Source organism: Macrosteles quadrilineatus, unplaced genomic scaffold, assembly GCF_028750875.1.
Source record: "Macrosteles quadrilineatus isolate MER2022 unplaced genomic scaffold, UCM_ALF_1.0 Scaffold_2__2_contigs__length_208266976, whole genome shotgun sequence".
Taxonomy (NCBI): domain Eukaryota; kingdom Metazoa; phylum Arthropoda; class Insecta; order Hemiptera; family Cicadellidae; genus Macrosteles; species Macrosteles quadrilineatus.
Genome location: NW_026542595.1, coordinates 207,776,827 through 207,798,634, shown reverse-complemented (window position 1 = coordinate 207,798,634; position 21,808 = coordinate 207,776,827). Strand labels below are relative to the sequence as shown.

The following is a 21,808-nucleotide window of genomic DNA, read 5'->3' as shown; positions in this document are numbered from 1 at the left end:
TGAACACTGAACATTGTCAAGGGCCATTCAAAGGTAACATCTGGTGTTGGAGTTACCCACCTAAAGCTTCGGGGTTTTATTTCCTTTTCATTCGGCGCTTCTTGCAAAAGGGTGAAAACTAGGAATAATGCGGTTTAATGGACTGTGAAGGTGAATTTTTTTTTTCGGTTATTGTTCATGAATAAGATGTTTTACAATTGTTTTATTCTGTGGTAAACATGTTTAAAATGCATAAATGATTATCTAATTAAAAGTTTAAACTGTTTATATTCTCATTAAATAATTTAAAATATGTAACTAGACCAGGGTTTTCGAAGTTTTTTTCTTTATGAAATGTTTCATAGGACTGAATTGGTCATTATAAATATATTACATCCTCTATATCAGTTGACAAAAAACTTTAAAAGATGGGATATTTGACAATTTTAGGTTACAACGGTAAATTGTACAACACATTAAGGACGTGATTTACTCATTTATGTGCCATCGCTAGTTGTGCGAAAATCTTTACTGAGTTGTGTATTATATTTATTAAATAAAAATTCTATATATAAACTATTTTTGGTGACTTGATAGTTCCTTGCGACCGTTGTGCTATTTACCTTATCAAATACGATAGGTATGATGTATTTACTTATCGACATTGATAGTTCAGTATGATAATGTTTTGATAACTAAATGAGCCTTGCCACTGATCAAGCTCTCTATATACATTTTACTTATCCACTCCCATCGTATGGACTATCCCCTTATCAAACTCTGTAGCCTATTTATCGAGCATGCTAGTTCCCTATGAACGTTGTACCTTATGACCACAAGACTGCATATACTGCACAGACCATGTCACAGATGCGGGCTACACGCGGTCTCATATATCCACTTTATATCCACAATCGTTGTCGTTGTCACCACCTGACGCAAAACTGTGCACTAATTAATAGAGCTATTAGTTCGGCCACATTGTCCCCCGTTATTGCTGTTTGCCCCTTATAATATGCATAATATGATTAGCTGTCCAGTATTTACACTGGCTCGGCAATTTCAACAAGGAATGGCTATTGTTCCACGTTGTGCGCAACCTGGTTTTGTCGGCTAATGGAATTTCATATGGGATACTTTTAAGTTCTACGATTCTGAGATTGAATCGGGTGAATTGAATTGATTTTGAATCGACTCTGTTCATTTGTTGGTGTTTGTGTTGGCTTTTCTTTCGCAAGTCTATTGTACAATGTTTCCCCTAATGCAGAATAGTTTAATGAGTCAAATTTGTTTGTGAGCTCAATGATGAACTCATTGACAGGAATTTAGGGATGTTTGTTACGATGAAAAGTTTGTGTTCTCACATAATGAAATGCATTTTTTACTGTCCACGCCAGAGCACTTCGTATGGATGAAAATGAAATGTTTTACTATAAAAAACTGTCAAAACTCCCAGTTGTTTTTTTTTTTTTTTTTTTGGGGGGGGGGGAGGGGTAGACCAAAATGTCAAATTGTTAGTTCATCTTTTCTTTTTTCGCAAATATTCACACAGAAACGAAACTACACAGCTTTTACCTCCAAACCCGGATTGTGAAGAGTTTACAGTATACTTCAATTCAATTTCAATCAAAAATATACGTCAACCCAACACCACACACACACCCACAAATAACCAATGCAGATCCTTTAATCATCCAAAGTTCCAACATCATCAAAGACTAACGCTGGAGTCTGGAGGCACTCTGGTGGGTAAACGGATTAAGTTCCATTGTTCCAGCAAGTCCGACTTGAGTCGGTCAACTTGGAGGACTTAGTGGGTTTCCTTGTGTAACTTGTAAACTTGGACAATGGCGGGAGTAAGCTGTGAAGCCATTAGGCCTTCAGACTGTGACATGAAGTTGTCCCATACGGACAAGTTTGGGGATTAATGCAAATCACTTATGTTATGTCTTCATGGCGAGAGGAACTGAGGAGATTAAAAAACACGAAATGTTTATTTAGTGTTTGTTTGAGTAAACTTTGAGAAAAAGCAATATAGCATAGGATTCTTATTAAAATTTCTTAACTGTTATTCATTTGAATACACTGTAGTACTTAAGTTGGAAAATCAAAATTGTAATAATTTCTACTGACGATTAACTACAGAGGTAATTGACGATGATTGGAATAACGTATTCTAATTTAGAACCGATAAAATAAACAAAATTGAGATACTCTAACATTAAGTAACAAATTAAAAAAATATATATTTCCAAATCTCAAAACATCTGTCATAGAACAGATTGATCTATTGTTTTATAGGTATGGAGTTCTCCAATACATATCATCATTATTTTTTCAGAACCACCCTTACACCTATTTAACCCCAACATAGCTAAAACCACTTATAACCCCACTAGACCAATCGTGTGGCTATTTAAAAAAGATAAAAGCTAACCAAATTCAACAAAATAAACAACAAATAGAAACGAAAAACCCAAAATCGAAGGGAGTAAAAGTTTGAGCGCCGCGTGTTTTGGGGGATGACGCCGCACGGGGAAGCTCCGCCGCCCCTAACAGTCGGAGCTGCACTGCCGCAATCAGACAAATCCATTCCAACTTCAACGCGCAGTCACAGACAGACCTGTTGCTACTGTAACTGTTGAGCTTAAAGACAATTGCCCTCCCCCCACCTGTTAGACTTCCGTCTTCCAAATGTTCCATTTATTGTCACTTTGTTTTGTGTCGTTTGCCAGTCACTGTTCTGTTTTATTGTTGTGTTTTTTTTTTGTTTTTGTGTAAATATGTTTGTGCGTGTACAGTTTGATTGATGCAACTGTGTTTATATGCAGCTTCTTCAAATGTTGTGTTTTACTATTTGTTTAGTTGCATTGTTTTATATTTTTGTATTGTGTTTGGTTATTTTATTGTTTGTTTATGTGCAGTTTTCATTACTTTAATTTCTATAGTCAGTTATTATCATACAGATTTGTGACATTTCTGAGGACTTAAAATCTTTTTTACTGTTGTCTTTTAGCATATGTCCAGATGTTAAATTGCCTGTGTTGTGTTACGGTTGTAAGTATGTTGTTGGTTGTTTTTTTTTTATTTGTAGTTTATTTGAACTACTAATGCTGCTAGCCTATATCCAGTGTCGTTGTTTTAAATATGCCTTTGTGTTTGGTATTTATAATACTGTGTGTTCTGTTTTGTTTTTGTTTTATTTTATTATTTGTTTGTAAGTTTTGTCTTTATTTGTCATATACTTGACTTATTGCTTTGTTTTTGGGCCATTTATTACCTTTTTCCACCTGAACTTTTTTTCTTCTGTTAAGTTTAAACCAGAAATCCTCCTGTTTTAGGGCATTTTTATTTTTTTTTTATTGATAATTTTCTTTTACATACACTGTTGATTTTTTACTCTTTTATGTGTTTTCATTTTTTGTTGTCTGAAATGTGTCGTTTATAATTGGGATATCAAAATATTGATAAGTTAAGAAAAGGTTATCTTTTGTGTGACCTTTTTAATTCTAAGTACATGTTAAGAGGATATTGCGTTTAAAGTTACATTATATTAATTACAATTTTAAGGGTATTTAACTCACAGAATAACTTTATAATTTCATTTTATACCGTAGACTTAGAAAATAAATACAATGTGTATTACATAACCAAAATCCATTTCCAAGAAACGCATACATTTTTACACGAATACCTTAAATGTTTTTAACTTATCGTAAACCTTCAACATCGTTTCCCTTCTAATTCCGTGCAATACGTCAACATTATCAGATTTCGTGCAATACTTACATTACTTAAACTTATCTACTTTGATTTGATTATGTTAGATTTACTCATTTTTAATAACAGTGTTTAAGATTATTGGTAAGATTTTATCATGCTCGTTAAAATTAAACGACGCTATGTAGGAGCTTTTTGTTAGTTTCTTGAATTTCCCCTTTACCGTTTTACCTGATACAAGTTGATAAAGTAACCGATATGCAGGTACTAATACATTTTTTTGGTAAATGATATATTTAGTGTTGAAGCCATCTTGCACATTATCCAATGAATTACTTTGATTAATTACTACCCACAACTAATTGATTGATACTCTGACATCAATACTAACAAAACACGTTGTAACTTATTATTACAATAATTCAACTTGTGTATTTACAGTACCTTGTTTGTGTCAACGTGCATTTTTGTAGCATTAACAATTATTATTTAGATTTTGATGAAGTTACTATATACATAGGGTTCACTTGTACAGATACACTATAAGATTGCGCGTACTATTCAATATTTGCCTGTATCTATAGTTATTTTAAAACACGTTTTATTTATTTCTTTATAATTTAATCTTTCTACTCAGAAGTGTTTGTTTCACATCCATCGTTTACCGAAATTCAAATAAAACCTATTGGTCACGTCAAACTATATTCATTTACACACTTCCAAATATGTCCACTGCTCTACTTAGTGCGAGAATGAGCGCTTTACGTGAATACTTTTCAACACAATCAACTCAATGTAATTTCCCGAGTGACAGGATAAACGAATGGCACCTCGGGGTCCAGTATGAAAAATAGAAGGTGGCGACAAGACTAAATAATAACCCCGCTAACGAAGAGACGGACACCAATTATAATTAACAACTGGATAATTAAATGACACGAAGAGCCGCTCAAATTACCACACACCCAAGATAACTCAAAACTGCCCCGACCTATTATCCGATTTTATCGCGATTCCCTAAAATGAAAATTGTGTCCTATCTCTTACAGGGGTGCTAATTTGGGAATTGCCAAAGGGTTCAACGTTTGGGGATTGTAATTTGGGGCTTTAGATTGGCCGAGTTTATACTGAGAAGGGTGGTAAAATGGAATGGACTGTGAGTTTAATTCATTTGAAAAAGGTAGAGGAATCACCTTTCGTTAAAAACGGGTCATTCAATAATTGAGTGGAGAACTGTACGGGTGCAATCTTATAATGTGGTCCATTTGTGCTTTAAAGAATAATTATCGTTTGTATAGCTATAGACATTTATCCACGATAGCAGTCAGTTGTAATTTTTTTAAAGTGCTAGATGTTTGAATCGTGATGTTTTTGTATATTTTATGCACATCAAGTTATTATATTCCTTCATTCTTATAACCTGTTATTTTACTTTTTATTTATTTTCTCCTTTCACGCCCAGTTATTGATGTTTTATTTATTTAATACCTCATACTTCACGACATTTACTATTGTAAATATGTTAAGAATGTCCTATGCCGTATCGTGTAAACCAATACAATATAGGCTACATTAATATATAACACGTGAGTATGTTGAAACACACATAAATGTACTTAGTAATGTGTTTCATTTTCATTTTAATGAAAAGTGAAAGAGAAAAGTGTGTAATGGGATAAAGTTTATAATGTGAGCTTGATACCTTAGAACCCCCGCATGAAACAAATACTACCCACCGATTATTATAACTGTCTTATCACTGAAAATCGTCAAATATTCAATTTTTTGTCGATATTTTGACAAGTCTGTTAAAACTTGGACGTTTCCCCAGCGTGGACATGTAATATAGCACGTCTGTCATCGGCTGTCGTTTTTTGTCCGTTGGTGCTCATACATAATGTAATGGTCTCCCCTCAGCCAGGGTGTCTGATCCAAGATGGCGGTGTTCGCGTGGTCCTAGGGCCTAGGGCTATGCGATGTAGCCCTTTGATATGGTCGCGTTCGTACCTAACAGCTTCTAATCACGGGCTGGCCTAGCCTGTAATAATCAAAGGTGGCATTTGAATTTTAATGGGTGGAATTCTTTATTCGGACAATCCTACTATTGTTTTGTTTGAGACAAACCTACAGCAAAGAGTAATTATAGGAAATTTATCAAGAAAAAGGGTTAGTTTTCGATAAATGAAATATTTCCCAGCATTACCGTGCTGAAACAAGTTATTCATTAAAGTATTCGTTATCAAAAATGAACATTTCATCAAATTGAAACATAATTCTTTGACACAAAAAATAAATAAATCTGAAATTGATAAATGCCCATTGTTTATTACTTTTAAGGATTTCTCAACAATATTCCACTGTGTTAAAACCCCCCAACTAGTAACCTTAAGTTCATTTGCTTATCAGCACAAATATTTTTAAAACTCTACTCGATTCCTTGACACAAATAAGTGTAGGGATGTGTGTTGTACAATCTTCGGATTTAACGTCGACCTTATGGTATTTGCCATCATGGTTCTACTAGAATTAAATCCCGCTAATACACATTTTGTTATCATCTTTTCCCCTAACCACACAACACATAACATTCAGAACAGGCTTTGTCCGAAGACGAAAAACTGTTAATTTTACGATCCGGTCAAAATTACACGTAGTAGGCACTCGTAGGTAATTCCAAAACTCGTAACAACCGGCTATAATTACAACGTGCATAATAATATAACGTTCGGCCGAGGATGATTTATTACAAATAAAACGAGCGATAATAAACGGTAGAACAGAAGTCTGCGGCGCATGCGAACAATAACGGCCCCAATATGCATCCTTGGGGAACGCCGATTATGTCCAAGGCCCGCGTTTATTGTAACACCGAACGCGAACGCGGGAAATTGCGAGCCCAAGGCGGACTGTGAATTAATTCCTCTCGTGCTGGCAGAGACACTAATGTGGCAGTAAGTATGGAAAGTAATTAGGCAGCCAGTTCAGATCGTCGGAGATACCAGAAGAAGGTTGTGAGGCGACTGTGTCAGCAAATAATTATTACAGTCAACAAGTCATGCTGGCTGTATTAATGGTACATCATTTCCCGTCAATGTTCTTGCCATTTGTTTTGCGAACTCGACTGCGTGCGAGGGAGATAAGAAAGATAAGGGTAATGCTCTTTAGCTTCCGTTTAATTCCTTTGTGAGAGAAAAGTCTGAAGAATGGTACACGGCTTTAGGGACGGCGCCTTTGTATTAGGATATTTTACCGAGATTGTTTTGTTGTGTAACCAAAAATAGTGTTTTGATCAAATGCACCTTATTGGTCCTGGGGAATTTCTAATAGAAAAATTCTCAAATTCAACATAAGTAATAATTATAATAATAGGCAACTCAAATTCTACAAAGATTCAAATCTAAAAAACCTTTAAAATGATCTTTCTACCCTCAACGTGTGATCTTGTTTTCATTTTTTGTTCAATTTACGTGGTTTGTAATACGATTCACCACCAGTTTTTCATATTCATGACTAATATCAAGACTTTCACCCCAAACACAATAGAAGGAAACGGAAAAATGTGAGAAACGAGACTATCCTTCGACGCGGATTGCTCACGAGATAATTGATCAATTAGGGAAACTGGTCAATAAACGTTTATGTATCATTGTGTGGAAACTCAGATACATTACGTCTACGTAATCTAGTCAGTGAGTCAACGTCGAGTTAACACTGTTACACCTCTATGTGGTGTGCGTCGTCCGTTCTTAGTTTATTACATTCTGTAACTGTATCACTATGTTGTTTTGCCGTATCAATATTCTATATTGATAAAACAATGCGAATGTAGGAATAAAGCACAAACCGTATGTAATTAAACTACATTTTGTAAGTTTTTATTCATATAATTCACACATACAATATATAAAGTTATAAATGTCGATCACAGTATGATATGACGTAGTTAGTTTCGTGAACCGCTAAGGACACTGATACATGAAATGCTGTAGGAGTTTTTGTAGAAGTAAAGAAACACTATTGTATCTTGTTTATGTAAGAATTTATTGGTTATGTTGGGAAAATTACTTTCAATAGCTACCGTATTTCATAGCGTATTTTAACTACAAAAATTGATGGAAAACTAAACATTTGATACCAAAAGTAAACAACGTTAATCCTAAAATTGCCAAACTAAAAAAAAAATAACCACCACCTACATTATATTTAGTTGCGTACTAAAATCCTTGTCATAAATGCTTTAAAATTTGTTAAGGTCCTGGCATGAAAGGAAATTTCCAAATTGGATTCACCATTTTAGGACAAGCTAATATAAAAATTCGGGAAGGACACGGTTGCAAGTAAACCCGTTATTCCAAAGATTACAGGACCAGCGGCCTTCCACGTCCAGGCCATAAACTGCTGAGAACAATTCCGAAAGTTCGCTGCGACTTTATGCGACGATTCCAAATTAAGATATTCCTGTTGAGATGTTTAATTAATTCCGTCGTCCATTTGGGACCGGTCGTCCCCCGCCGAAGATGAAAAATGAGAATCGGCTCAGCGTGCTGGCCTGAAGCCGCTCGGAGGTGGTTTGCGAAATGTCGAAACTTGGCAATTTGCTTAGTTTGTAATAGGGCATTTGATGTAATAGTTTGTAAGTAATATCGTAAATGTATTTGAGTGGACGAGTCTGTATGGCAATTTATAAAAGTTTTAAATCAGGACCTACTATGAAAATTGGCTGTAAATCTTAAACAGAGCATTATAATAAAACTATTGTGAAATATTACATTTTCGTCTAAAGTATTCATAAAACATTATCGTTATCTTACTTCATTCCACACCCATAGAGAATCATTTTGGGTTGAAGGCTTAGTAGTGTCCTAATTTTAATTTTAAATAATTGTAATAATATCCTGAACCATTCATAGTGTTTACACTGTTGTAAAATGGAATCAATCCAACTACAAATATCTCCTAGTGGTTTACATTACAAAATTAATATTTAAAAAACAACAAAACCCATATTTTAACTTTTTACCGAAAGAAAATCTCAATAGGCTATACTGTTTCCCATTTTCCCTTTTGCAACCCTTTTACACGTTAAATTGCCACATCAAACCGGACTCGAAGCTACTTTAAGTTTCATAGAGTCTGCACAACGATTCACATCTCGCCTAATCCTAATTCAAAGGGTGGTTAAGTCGAAATGGACTTCTCCGCGGGTGATTAAAAATTCACCAGGACGGTTTGTAGTGGTCGACTCCGCGATGAATATTTGAACTCATCTCGCCTCTGAGACACCCTGTATATTATGGTATGGATGGAGTGTTATATTGCAACTTTACAAAGACTGGTTTGTGAGTTGTTTCTTTTAATCCATCCATTATTTGTTTCCATATGAAGATGTTGTATTGTTAAAGGTTCTATGACAGCCAAAGGTTTATTGCCTGGCAATGTTTGTTCTTTATGCATTCACGTAAATAATTTATACTTGTGTTAATCCGTACAGTTTAAGGTATTTCACTTAGAGAAGTGTTACTTAGAAGTGTTGGTAAGGATTTTTTAATAAAAATTACATTTTTTGCCATTTTGTAACCATTTTAGACTTGAAAATGCAAAAGGTTATTCAATTTACCAAGTTAAATATTAATAAATTTGCCATTTTACCATGTAGTTGAACTAGTAGGACAAAATACTCATGGATATCACATTCATCCGTCTAACATAAAGGTATTCTTTTAATTTACCCTATGAAAGGTTATTGGTGCACTAATATCTCGGAATGGGGTTCAGAATTGTTTGAAACGCGTTAACTTGTATTCTTTTGGTTTTAACAGAGATCCAATTTTGCCATGTAATACCAATACACGACTATCCTAATAGACAAAAACAGTCGACAAAATTATAAAAAAAAATATCAAGCAATGTACGAATTTTAATTCGTTCAAGAAGCTGAAGTACCTTTTAGAAATGTCCAATCAAAATCCAGTTTAATTCCAAACTATTTTTCGCTAAAGTATTATAAGGCACCCCATCAAAAACAAAAAAAAACATTCCTAGAACAGCCGACGGCACCTATGCTTCTGAAAGCTATTCTGATGCGCAACCGGCTCAGAGAACGTGAAGAAGGCGGTAGCAACTCGCACAAAAGGTCGGTACAAAAAACCCCATCCATCCTGTAAGTAATCCGGAGGCTAGAAAAGTGTCGCAAAATGTGTCGCTTACAAGGGCACTTATCTGGTCGGCAGCGCGGAAGCACTAAAGAGGACCTGGCCCGTGCTAAAGGGATTTTTGAGATTAAGGGTAGCAGTGCAAAGTTTGGTTTCGGCCCAGAACAAAGAGTGTTTGGTGTTTTTTGGAGACAGATGCCATCGTGTTTCACGCCCGCCGATTGTCAGCAGGAGAGAAATTTGTTCAGCTCTTGAAAGCTCTTTGGGACGACTGCCGCCATTATTCGACTATTTTTTGTGTAAAGAATAGTATGGATCTAAGAATCTAGTACTTTGATAGTAATACAACCCACGTTAAGTAATGTGCTCAATTCTAATTTGCAATGATCAAACTTTTCACTCGCAAGGACTTTGAATACCCCGTCTTCACTCTTCTAGAAAAAAGGACGATCCAAACAAATCTTTCAGGAATTTATTTATGAGGAAAGATAAATAGTTTCAAATTTGAAACACATAAGACTTATTTAAGTATAGATCCCAGATGAAAATCCAAAGAATTAAGTTTAAAAATCAGAGTAATACACTAAACTTTCGCACACATAGACTTGAATATTTATCAGTTTGAAATTTTCTGTGAAAACAACGGACTAAATATAGTAAGTCTATGATCACAATGTCTACATGTAACACGTCTTTATTTCCGAATTTCTTTGTTTTCACTAATTGCTATTTAACACCAGTAAAATATATTATTCCTATTTTGGTGCCACTACAAATTACATCTTGCAAATGTACCATTGGACATTGGAAAAGTAAAAATATTATCACAATCTACTTAACTTCTTTCATAGTAATGAGTAAACAAATCAACAAAACTAAATTTGAAGAATTCAAAATTAATCAAATCCCCAGATAGAGTATCCCTCTGTGGATATTTCTACCGACAGATGTGGAATATCAGATTGATGCGAGTCGACGGAGCGATCTAGCCTACCTGACCTGGCGAACCTTAACGTGGGCAAGGCATAAATCATCGCGAAAATAATAAGGGAGGGCAAAAAACTGCGAGTTCAATCGTATTTGGGCAAAACAAAGTCTGCCCGAGCCGCTGCTGTCCAAATAGAAAAGAAAATCAATCGGGTTTCGGTTCGTTTTGGCCCATCGGCGCGGCGCTCTCGTAATGTATTTTCCACAGGCTAATCGTGTTCAGTTTTGTATTTAGGTTTGACTGCTTTCAATTTGAATCTATGTATTTAGCTGTTGTTGGAAATGGGTGTTGCTTGTATAAAATTATAATAAAGTACTATCTCGAAAAAGCCTTGTATGTATAACCAATCTGAGCATCATTTACCATCTCCATCAACGTGGCTTCTGGGACATATGTTTTTTGTGCTTCCGGGAACCAAAGGCTTTAAAATCGTGAAACTACAAACATGTTTACCAATCGTCATAAGAATAAACAGATCAATACAATAACAGCGTACACTTAACAAAGTGCAATTTCAAAGGTGATTAGAAGTTTACTAAAACAAGGTATGAAACGAAAGATAATATTTTAAAGCACAATAATCCAACCCAACCGTAGCATTTAACGTTAACATTAATGTTAATTTTCCAAGTTACAAAGACATTTTGAAACACTCAGGGAGTGAAACAGCATGCAAGAGATGACTGCTCGGATCAATACAGCCATATTAAAAACACAAGAGTCCCTAATCTTAGCCGGAGTTCCCTAGGGGTCGCTATATATGCTAATGCTGCTGTTAGCTGTTCTAATCCCGACATTGCCACCCTGCTTGTTGCGCTAACTGATTTCATTGTTACGCTTTCTTTACTACCTTGGCAAAGTTTGTTGCTCGTGGAATTGCGAGAAATTCTAAAGGGATTTTAAAATATGGTTTTGGAAAAGCAGTAGAGGGAGCAGAAACGCGTGAAAATCTACACACTTTGTAAATTATTACAACATTCGTTGTTGGTTTGTTTTTTGGGAAGTATTATTCATGACTGCATTTTTGTTAGATTTAATTTATCTGTAACAATTCTAATTTGGTCCAACCGTAAATATTTTGTATCTGAAGTGATTTGACTTTTTGTATAGTAATTATTTATTACCTACGCTGTACGTTATTCATTCCCATATCTTTGTCTATGTTAAAATCGTACGAAGCCGTAAGATGGTGTTAAGATCGTATATTAAACAACAATGTTTACGTTGGACCAAATAATTGTAAAATATTCCTGAGTATTTTAAGATTTCTATTTACGTTTTGGCTTACAAAATAATAGAGCATTTATATATAAAAAAATAACTCAACAAAAATAAATTTGAAAGTTAACGTAAATGTATTTATGCTATAGGCCTAATAAAATAATGTATGAAAAGCTATAACCAGATATTTTTTATTTACCCTGGGACATAGTAATTTGCATAATTATAAGTACAATCTTTCCTATAAATTTTAAGTTCTTTATTACTCAAATTAATAAGCTGTATTGTAACCCTACTTTACACAAAATATAAATCTAGCATTTCATCCACAACATAGGCCTACTCGTAGTTTTTGTAAACCCCTGATTCTTGTTAATTTAAAGAAAAAACTAGACAACTAGAAATACAAATTTTGAAAGCTACCTATCAATTTAAAATCGAGCTGTTTACGATGGAATATTAGGAAAGCCGTATGAAACAGTATGGGTCCTAAAACAGATCCCTGAGGGACACCGTCTACAATGACTGTATCTGGGTGCGATTCGCCACATTCTACAAGGACGCATCATTATGCTGGTCGCAGTACTCTCTGGACACAGGGAATAAGGTTGAAGGAATTAGACCATTCTATAGTAGGCCTATAACTATTATTGTGCTTTTATGCCGGTGTTTAGGCTTTATCTAAACGACTCTAGGATCTGTATTTTAAATACACTCGCACCTATTTTTCGTGTAACTTTTTGGATGTCAGTGAAATATTCACTTAGCCTACATCCAAAGCAGGAATTGTATAAGTTTTATTTAGATTCATCTTGTAAGAATTTTTGTTTGTTATTCATGTGTTTACACTATCCTACTAACTTGTAATTTAATTAGTTTTATGAAGTAAAAACTATCTCGAACTCGTTTTAAGACCTCGATTGGTGCTCCCGTTTTTCATCATTGTTTTTTTTATTTTTCCTTGTTTTCATAGCTTATCCTTTCTTTTTTTCAAGCCGTAACTAAACCAGGATGGTTATGTTATACTGTAGAATTATTTAAAAAGAGATCGATATACTAAGATATACAAACAGGAATATCCCATACCCATTATATTTGTATAACGTGTAAATGATGTAGGCAACACATCTATTTATTTACATTTTCCCGGTGTACGATACAAAATATCTTTGTACGTTGTAACTTGTTAGTTGTTCTTGTAACTGGTACAAAAGGGAATAATTGCTTTCGCGTGTATTGCTCGTTATTTCTTGTGAATTAATAGTGAAAACCATACAAACATTTCATGATATGACTACAATTTTAATAAAAACAGATTGCATTATTTAGGTATTTTTTATTCCCTGTTCTAAGAAAACGAATTTGTAAATATAATTTTCTTATGGGTTTTCTATGTTACATTTTCTTGACATAAAATTATAACTTTTTACGTAAATGCCGGTCGAAAAAATGTTGTATGCACAAAGCATGAAGTCATAAATTAAAGTTTCATTATAGGCCTATACCTTTGATAATGTAATAGCAACTTAAACATTATTCAATTCATTCAATTACGGAACTTGGATTGTTACAGTACATAGCAACTCCGATAAACTCAGTGTTAATGAATTGTAATGTTTCAGCAACCGATTACTGTATAAAGAAATTAGGCAATTATGTAAGTCACTGATACAACGAAATTATTAGAATAGCCTTAAGGCTTGTACCATCTCGGGTGTCTAAAGAGAGTATTCATCCCCAAAACGGTGTTAGCGCCTGTGTAGGCTAATATAGTAGTGAAAATACGAATTAGGCCTACATGTTCTAAATTCAAAATAGAGAAAAGGAACAGGATTGAAAAACACATTTGTTAAATTCAGCATCTTTAACTCAAAACCGATGACAACCACTCAAAATCTCCAATCAGTCCATATTCTCCGGGTAATTATAGGGTACATCTCTTAGAAAGAGGCGACCTTCCACTAAATCACAAGGGAGGCTAGGCCCAATCGGACAAATAGGCCGTAATTAAAAGGGTTTTCAGTGGCGAGGGGCAGTTTTGACAACTGCAGTTAATGCGGGGGAGGTTAGGCTAGGGGATCCGGTTACCCGACCTGTGGTTAAACTATCTGACCCTACAGATTTGGAGGGTTTCTTCAACCACTAATTTGATGTTTATTTGTTCACTTTGGTGGTGGTCGATTTTGGATTTTTCATGTACTTAGGCTATGCTTTCTACTTTTAAACTTATGTGAATTTAATGAGTTAAGTTTTGTCAAGAGTTCCAATTAGTTTCAACCATTGGAAATCAAATTACTAACCGCTAAACACAACAACGTAATATCAAAAACAACATTTTTTGCCATACAAAAAACCACACATGCTAAAAAAAGACATACCTATGTATATGTATCATTTTGTTATGTTACCTTGGTTTACTTATATCTTTATTTGGTTATCATTGGTCCGTTGATGTTTATTTGTTCATTTTGTTGACAAATTTGGAATTTTTTGGATACCTAGGTTATGTTCTATTTTGTTGTGAATTCAATGTGTTGCTTTTTCTTGTGTTTTGGATATTGTTTCAATGGTGGTTCACAAGAATGCGTTTGTTTTCTTTGGATTCCTACAAGATTAGTTTTTTGAATACCTGAAAAACTATTATTTTAATTCATTGTTTTATCGTTTGGTTTATTTAATTTTGTTGGTCACTTTCAATGGTAGTTCACAAGAATGCGTTTCTTTTCTTTGGATTCCTACAAGATTAGTTGTTCGAATACCTGGAAAACAATTTTTTTTTTATTCTTTGTTTTATTGTTTGGCTTATTTAATTTTGTTGGCCACTTTCTTGTTATTAGAACATTTTTTGAGAGATATTGGTTTTATGTTCTGAGGGTTTTAAACCTATACATAATATAGGCCGCCAACTTTACTTATTATTGCTCGAGGAGTTATATGTTTGTTGTTTCCCATACTTTTGATAAAGGTAAATGGCAATATTATTAATGCTAATTTGTAAGCTTCTCATGTGGTTTACTCTAGACCCACAGTTTAACAAATTTACAGACTAATAATGTTCTTATGTGGGACAATTTTTGTTGTTCTTGTTTCTATGCCTTTTAACGATGCAATTAAACTAATTATTAGAACTGTCCGTAGTTTTAATACAAACTAAATTCACGCCTAAATTTCGTAGCTAAAATCTACTGCTAAGAAACTTTAGACTGCCATCCATCACTAAAATCCACATGTGTATAGATCAAGTAGGTCAACCGCTAGGGATTTGGTTACATATTATTTATCGTCCTCCGCCCTACACTAGGTCTTATCACTTATCACCGGCACCGGCACCGCGCGACGCGGACGTGCAGACTGCTAGTGCCTAGACAGACTTACCTGGCAGTAGTGCAGTCGCGGTAGAGGATATCAAAATCCTTGCAGGACAGCAGCTTGCAGCGGTTGACTCCTGGTTGTATGGCACCCAGGCCTCGCAGGATGCGCACCTGCTCCACGTTGCAGACGAGAGGCACGATGTCCAGGCGCTTCAGCTTGGTGTAGACGGTGTGCAGACCTCCGACCAGGTGCTTCAGGAAAAGTTCGAACGCCTGGGGGAGGCAGAGCATGGTGTCTCCGCCGATGATGAAGGCTGCGACCTTCTGTCCGCGGTAGTCCACCAGTTTACACTCGTTGGCCGTCGGGTCGGAGCTGGATATCGGCGGCGGACTGTTGTAGGACCGCGGGGGTGCGTGGTGGTGTGCCACTGCCATCAAGTCCAGGGGTGAGTGGTGGACCATGCCGCCTAGAGAGTTGAGCAGTCCCAGACCCGGTGGTGGCAGACCCATGCCCAGACGCGGGGCCATGCTGACGATGCTACTAGGCGTGCTGACCGCCGGAGGACTCATCTGCTGAGATACCGGATGCTGCCCCGGGTTGCTGGAAGGTCTCATGTTGGCCGGACTCTCCGGATGATTGTTGTTGGTCGGCGGCGGTGTCATCGACGGCTTGATAGGCGAACTCACGTTGCTGCTTCGGTCGCTGTTGCTCGGGGACGAATCCATCACGGATTCCATGCTCATTCTAAGAGCCGGACGCACATGCCAGTCCGACGGGGGCGGAACTGCGCAGTCACAACTAAAACACTCGCGATTCTCAATCTGTCTCCCCCTCCGATCCTCGCACTCGAATGACAACTCGCGGAACAGCTCGGGACGTCGTTCCCCAGCCGGACACGAATGTGTAATAAATAAAAACGTATTTTTGTGCCGGTCCCCCCACCACCAGGGGGCGGGTGAGGTGTGCGCGCGCAGCTATTACGCGATTGGTCCGTTCTCCACCCCCCACCTCCCGTCTGGCCCGCCCCGCACCTTCCTTCCGTGGTGAAAAAAACTTTTTACTCGTACGTCCGAGGACGCCACGCCTTCTTGGGAATTATACATCGAAATAAAACCCATTCTCCTCCCGGCTTGAATTATCGCAACGACATTTCCCTCCTTTCCTCGCCGCGTCTCTTCCTCTCGTATTATTACCGCGTCTATCCGGCCGCATTTATCACAAGCCGGCTGGCGTGTTGCTAACAACCCTTTTTCCTCGGATCTAGATTTTACTTTTCTCCACTCCGATTTGACAAAAGTTGATCTATATGCAAATGACACTTTAACGTGCACTTACGGTGGCCGCTGCTCCCGAGAATAAATATCCCGACAGATCTTATACCAGATTGGCCGATGTGTGTTTTCTACTGCGCGTTCGCCTGCCTGTGTTTATTTCTTGTATATTACCCAATTTAGTCCAAATGTGATAATTTTGTAGAATTGCTGATACTATCACCGCTACGTTTGTTTTTAAACCAGTGTTTTGTCGTCATGCGACAACTTTGGATTTTTGTAGAGTATAGCGCAGGGCCTACATCAACCGATTACTTCTGATGGCCTTATATTTAACTACAAAATAATTAATAAGCAATAATTGATAACTCTGTAACTGTAACTTCAATTATAAATCGTTAGTCTTTTTTATAAAAATATTAATCCTGTAAATTTTGATTTTATATTGGTTTTTATTACGATAAACTCGATGGTTAGTAGTTCCTGTTAAAACGAAACCTTCTTTCATAAACATGTAATTAATCAATTAATTATAAAAAATTAACAATAAAATTTCTTTTTATTTAACCTATTTTTTATTATTTTTTTATATTAGTTATTTATTTATTTTATTTATATTTGTTTATTCATTTATTTTTGTTTTGTTTATTTATTTTATATTTCATTGCAAGATATCCTTCAACATTGCTTCATTTTATTTCACTTGTCATTAGTAGGTTGTGTGTATAAAAAGTACAAATTATGTCTACTACGGAATCATATATTGGTTTAATCTGTTTTTGATTAAAACATAGATGCAGCCATACTTTAAACACAGTGTTATACTTAACATTGAGGGATTGAGGGCGTCATACCAGACACTTTGAGTACACACCACCACCCAGCAAAGGATGACAATATGTATGTAAAATGAGTTAGAAAATGGAAGAAAAGGAAGATATCTTTACATCAATACTTCTGAATACAAACAATACAACAGACTTTGACTAGCTTTGCATATATAGGCCTACTATAGACAATCCAAAATAGTTATTTTATTGATTTGAGGTTCCAAAGCATATACTGATTGTTCATCCACTGCGACTCTAAACGCAGACCAGTAGCTCTTTTTACCCTCACATTGGTTGTTTAACCTTTTGTTTCCACATTTAAACTGACATTTAAGAGAAACATATCCTATTTATGTTACATTCTTAAAATACATTATTTTCCAAAAATATCTTCAAAACGCTTTCAAACGGATCCATTTACATTCTAAAACTGTCACCTACATTATTTGCCGTTCTACAGAGTACTTCCTTCCTATTGTTCATCATAATGTCTACAGAAGTTATTGTTATCTTGTACTATTGTTATCTGTTTATTTAGGTATTAGATAGTAAAATATGCTCAAAATAATTTCTACTTATACTACATATCGTACCTAAGTAAGTGTGAACTGTATACTGGTTCATAGGAGATCAGAAATCAAATCTTCACTGCTTGTTGTAAGGTGGAAGTTGGTGGAAGTGCTCTGCGTTAAAACTATTGCTGCAAGCTGCAAGAAAAATACGTTTGTTAAAAAAAAAAACTATACTATGTCGAAGAATTGCCATGCATTGTGGTTTCGGATATTATTATAGATAGAGGATTGTTTTTCGTTTTTTTTATTAGGATGTTTGTGTATGACAAAAAAATATAAAACAATATATAAACACACGGAAAAATTAAAATATTGTGATGGGAGATTTCCAGTGTTTTTTATTATTCATTAAATACACTTATATAGATTCCAATCAACTCACAGTATTTAATTTCCTTTTTGGCTTTAATAAAATTAACATACTTGTTTTTGTCTCCTAAAAAGTACTGATGTTGTGCGCAAAACAGCTTTTCTGATTTTCTAAACAATTACCAATAAATAAAGAAAACAGTAAACATGACCTAAAGGGGGCCTAAAAACTAATATATATATATAACAAGCAAATTGTAGAAGGAAGTCAGAAAAAAATAACTAATAAATGGGACAATTGACGGTGTGATGTTGGTAGTATCTTGATAGTTAAATTAAGTTTTAAAGTGGTTGGTTAAGTAATTACTATCTTAGAAAACTTAATTAATTAACCAATTTGCTCATAAACTGTTCAAAACAGTAAGTCCGGTCGATTTTGACGAAATATGGATTTAATATACCGACAATGTATCAATGGCTAGAAGATGTATAGGCCTACATATATAAAAATGTTTAGGATTGAAATATAGAATACAAAATGTAAAGCATCGAAATGAATGCTATTAGAGTTTTTTAACAAGTCTTGATTAAAATACTTGTTCTGTAATTGTAATACGGAGAAGTAGGTACTTTTTCGCCGTAAAAAAATAACGTTGACACGAAAAAACAATTGATTTAACAATGAACTTCCTAAATAATTTATTATAAAGTATAGTTAATTCCTTACAATCTACTCAGTCCATTATGTGGTGAATAACACCAAAATACACATCCTCCTTAAGAATGTTTAAAAATATTCCTCCACAAATAATTACGAAACCACAAGTTTTCATTCTGTAACAACTTACCACTAGTAGTTTCACCTCAATATGGAAGTGCTACAATTACCTATGGTGACTTATTACAAGGTCTATAAACTTATTAAAATAAAACAGGAATTGCATCAAGGTATCACGTAACAGTTTGGCTAATTAATTCAAATGCTAATAATTAGGTGCAATTATTGCGACAGTTAGCCCGCCCTTTACTGGTACATCGGGATATAATATTTATTATTTATTCATTACCTGTTTTATTTACATGGTTTCATGTTATCTTTCTTGTTCCTTACACACAGCCTTGTTAACTTGACTGTATCTACATGTTCACTTGGGTGTGATTTTTACTTCCTGTGCGTTGTAAAATAATCTACTTTCGCCATTAGCATGAAATGTGTAATTAGTTGTTTTCATTCATTCATTTTATAGTTATTTTCTCTTGTACATTGCCTATCTAAAGGTAGGAGAACTTAAAAAGTTTTATTTCCATATTATTGAATTTTTCACAGCTGTAAAATAATTTCTGTTTTATACATTTAGTTGAATTTGATAAAACACGGACATACACACTAAACACGGTAGCATTACAAATATAACAAAAATATTAATTTACATTCAGGTAGCAATGAAAAATGTATTAAAATAAATATCTCAGTTGCTGAAACGTTTATTAAGTGCATTTACCTATGACTAATGAATGAAACTTCACAATGAAGTTCACAATAAAAGGCAAACTTGGACGTACCACACTCAGTATAATTAAATTTGGAATAAATAATAAAAAATTCTAAAATAAATAATAAAATAAAATAATAAAATAAAAATAATAAAAATATAATTGGCATAATATGCTATTTTGTAGCATTGTTGTAAAATAAAATAAATACTGAGATTTTCTGCTACAGGAATATTAAATTGTCATTTTAATTTAATGTTATATCTGTAGGTAACTCAATCGAACTACGATCATTTTTTTTCTAAATTTGCTTACAACTCTAATTTAGGAATATAATTCCTAGTTCTATCTCTAGTAAAAATTCATACACTCATTTACTATGCAATATTTAACAAATATTATTTGTTTAAATACATTTAAATTATGAGAAACCTCTAAATTCCATACGGACAATATTATGTGAGTAAACATAATGCGTTTAAAATTTGTGAAAAATTAAATCCCGTAACATATTATTAATTTGTTATTAATTTTTAACTACATTATTCCTAAATGAATGTTTTTTTCCATTTGCACGCACAATTGGAGAAATTGTAAATATGAACTATTGTATGAAAAAAATCCTAATATTAAAAAAATAACTCCTATAATTTTATCTGTACTAAACACAACAGCCTTATTTGTTTTTCTCCTCAACGGATTGATATCTCATGAATTGTCAAAATCTTTAATAACAACATAAAAATGGAGTTTATAACAAAAACATATTTATGGATTGGTCTCTGGATCGACAAAAAGAAAAAATAAATATTTAAGTATGTGTTACCGTCGGGACAATCCATTATATTAGAATTCTTACAAACATTTTCATTTACATGTTTGTCAGTCACTTAAACTTACCTATTTTATTACAAATACTCGTACATCTCTAAAAAAAATAATTATTGAGTTTTGAAAAATAATTTTGATACATCAAGATTGAACCTGTTTCAGAGCCGGACCAGTTGACTCTGTGTGAGCGAAGCGTTGGCGTTCATTCATACAAGAACCAGTTAACCCTGTACTGACCTGCCTCAATCTCGTATATCGACCTGTGGACGTCAGAGCTACCTGTCGGACAAACCGTGAACTAGCTGAGCCGTGCGCCACTGGTAAACACAGTACGTTGTTTTGTCCTTCCTATTCTATATCTTGCTTATCTGTAGTAGGTGGTAGCATAGGCTGCCCATGCTTTACAACATGATCAGAGATAGCCTAACAATTATAGATGCTTAATAAATTATTACAGTAATTTTATAATCTAAAATCTATATACCGTACGTACTGTAATCATCTTTAAATGGCTATGTTGGCCAGAAAAGGGCCGGAAAGGTCCTATTAATTAAATAAGTCATGGATTGACATATTCCCTTATATATGTATTTATCATCCGTATGGAACAGCTAAAGACAATGTTATGGGATCTTTTCCGTTGATTCACTACCACTATGTTTTTAACTTCCTCCCCTTATACATAAGAATACGGAGGATGTATTATTTTCGTTATATTTTTGAGTTTGAGTTTTGGGTGGATATATCCGTGTTGGGTCCCCTTGTACCCAAAAGTGGTTTTCGAATTGATGTCTGAGTGAGCGTGGATGTGTGGATGTGTACAGAGCTACGAACTAAACATATCGTCCGATTTTGATGACATTTGGTATGGTACTTCTTCATAATATATCTAGGTAATTTTCATTTTTTGATTTTTTTTGTTTTTAATGGTGATTTTCCAATAAACCAAATAAAATAACGGAATTTATAAAAATGCCCAAACTATTTTCATTAAAATGTTGTATGTTATGGCCTTATAAAACTAAATAAAATGGTACGACCCCAAATTTTGTAAAAATTACGATTCATTTATTGCAGCTTTTAGTAATTTTTCCCATAAACATCATATTTATTCCCACGCTTACGCTTG

General features: G+C 34.6%; 1 protein-coding gene across 9 annotated transcripts in view; it reads right to left on the bottom strand.

The window, feature by feature from the left end:
• The window catches only part of LOC128986728 (dachshund homolog 2-like), a 193,443-nt gene extending 176,698 nt beyond the window's left edge, over positions 1-16,745 (bottom strand). For all 9 annotated transcript variants that reach the window (XM_054407225.1, XM_054407229.1, XM_054407227.1 and 6 more), the window contains exon 1: positions 15,436-16,745. In XM_054407225.1, coding sequence (XP_054263200.1) covers positions 15,436-16,115 — 680 coding nt within the window. In that variant the 5' untranslated portion in view covers positions 16,116-16,745. The remainder of the gene's footprint in view (positions 1-15,435) is intronic.
• Between the last annotated feature and the right edge of the window lie 5,063 nt (positions 16,746-21,808).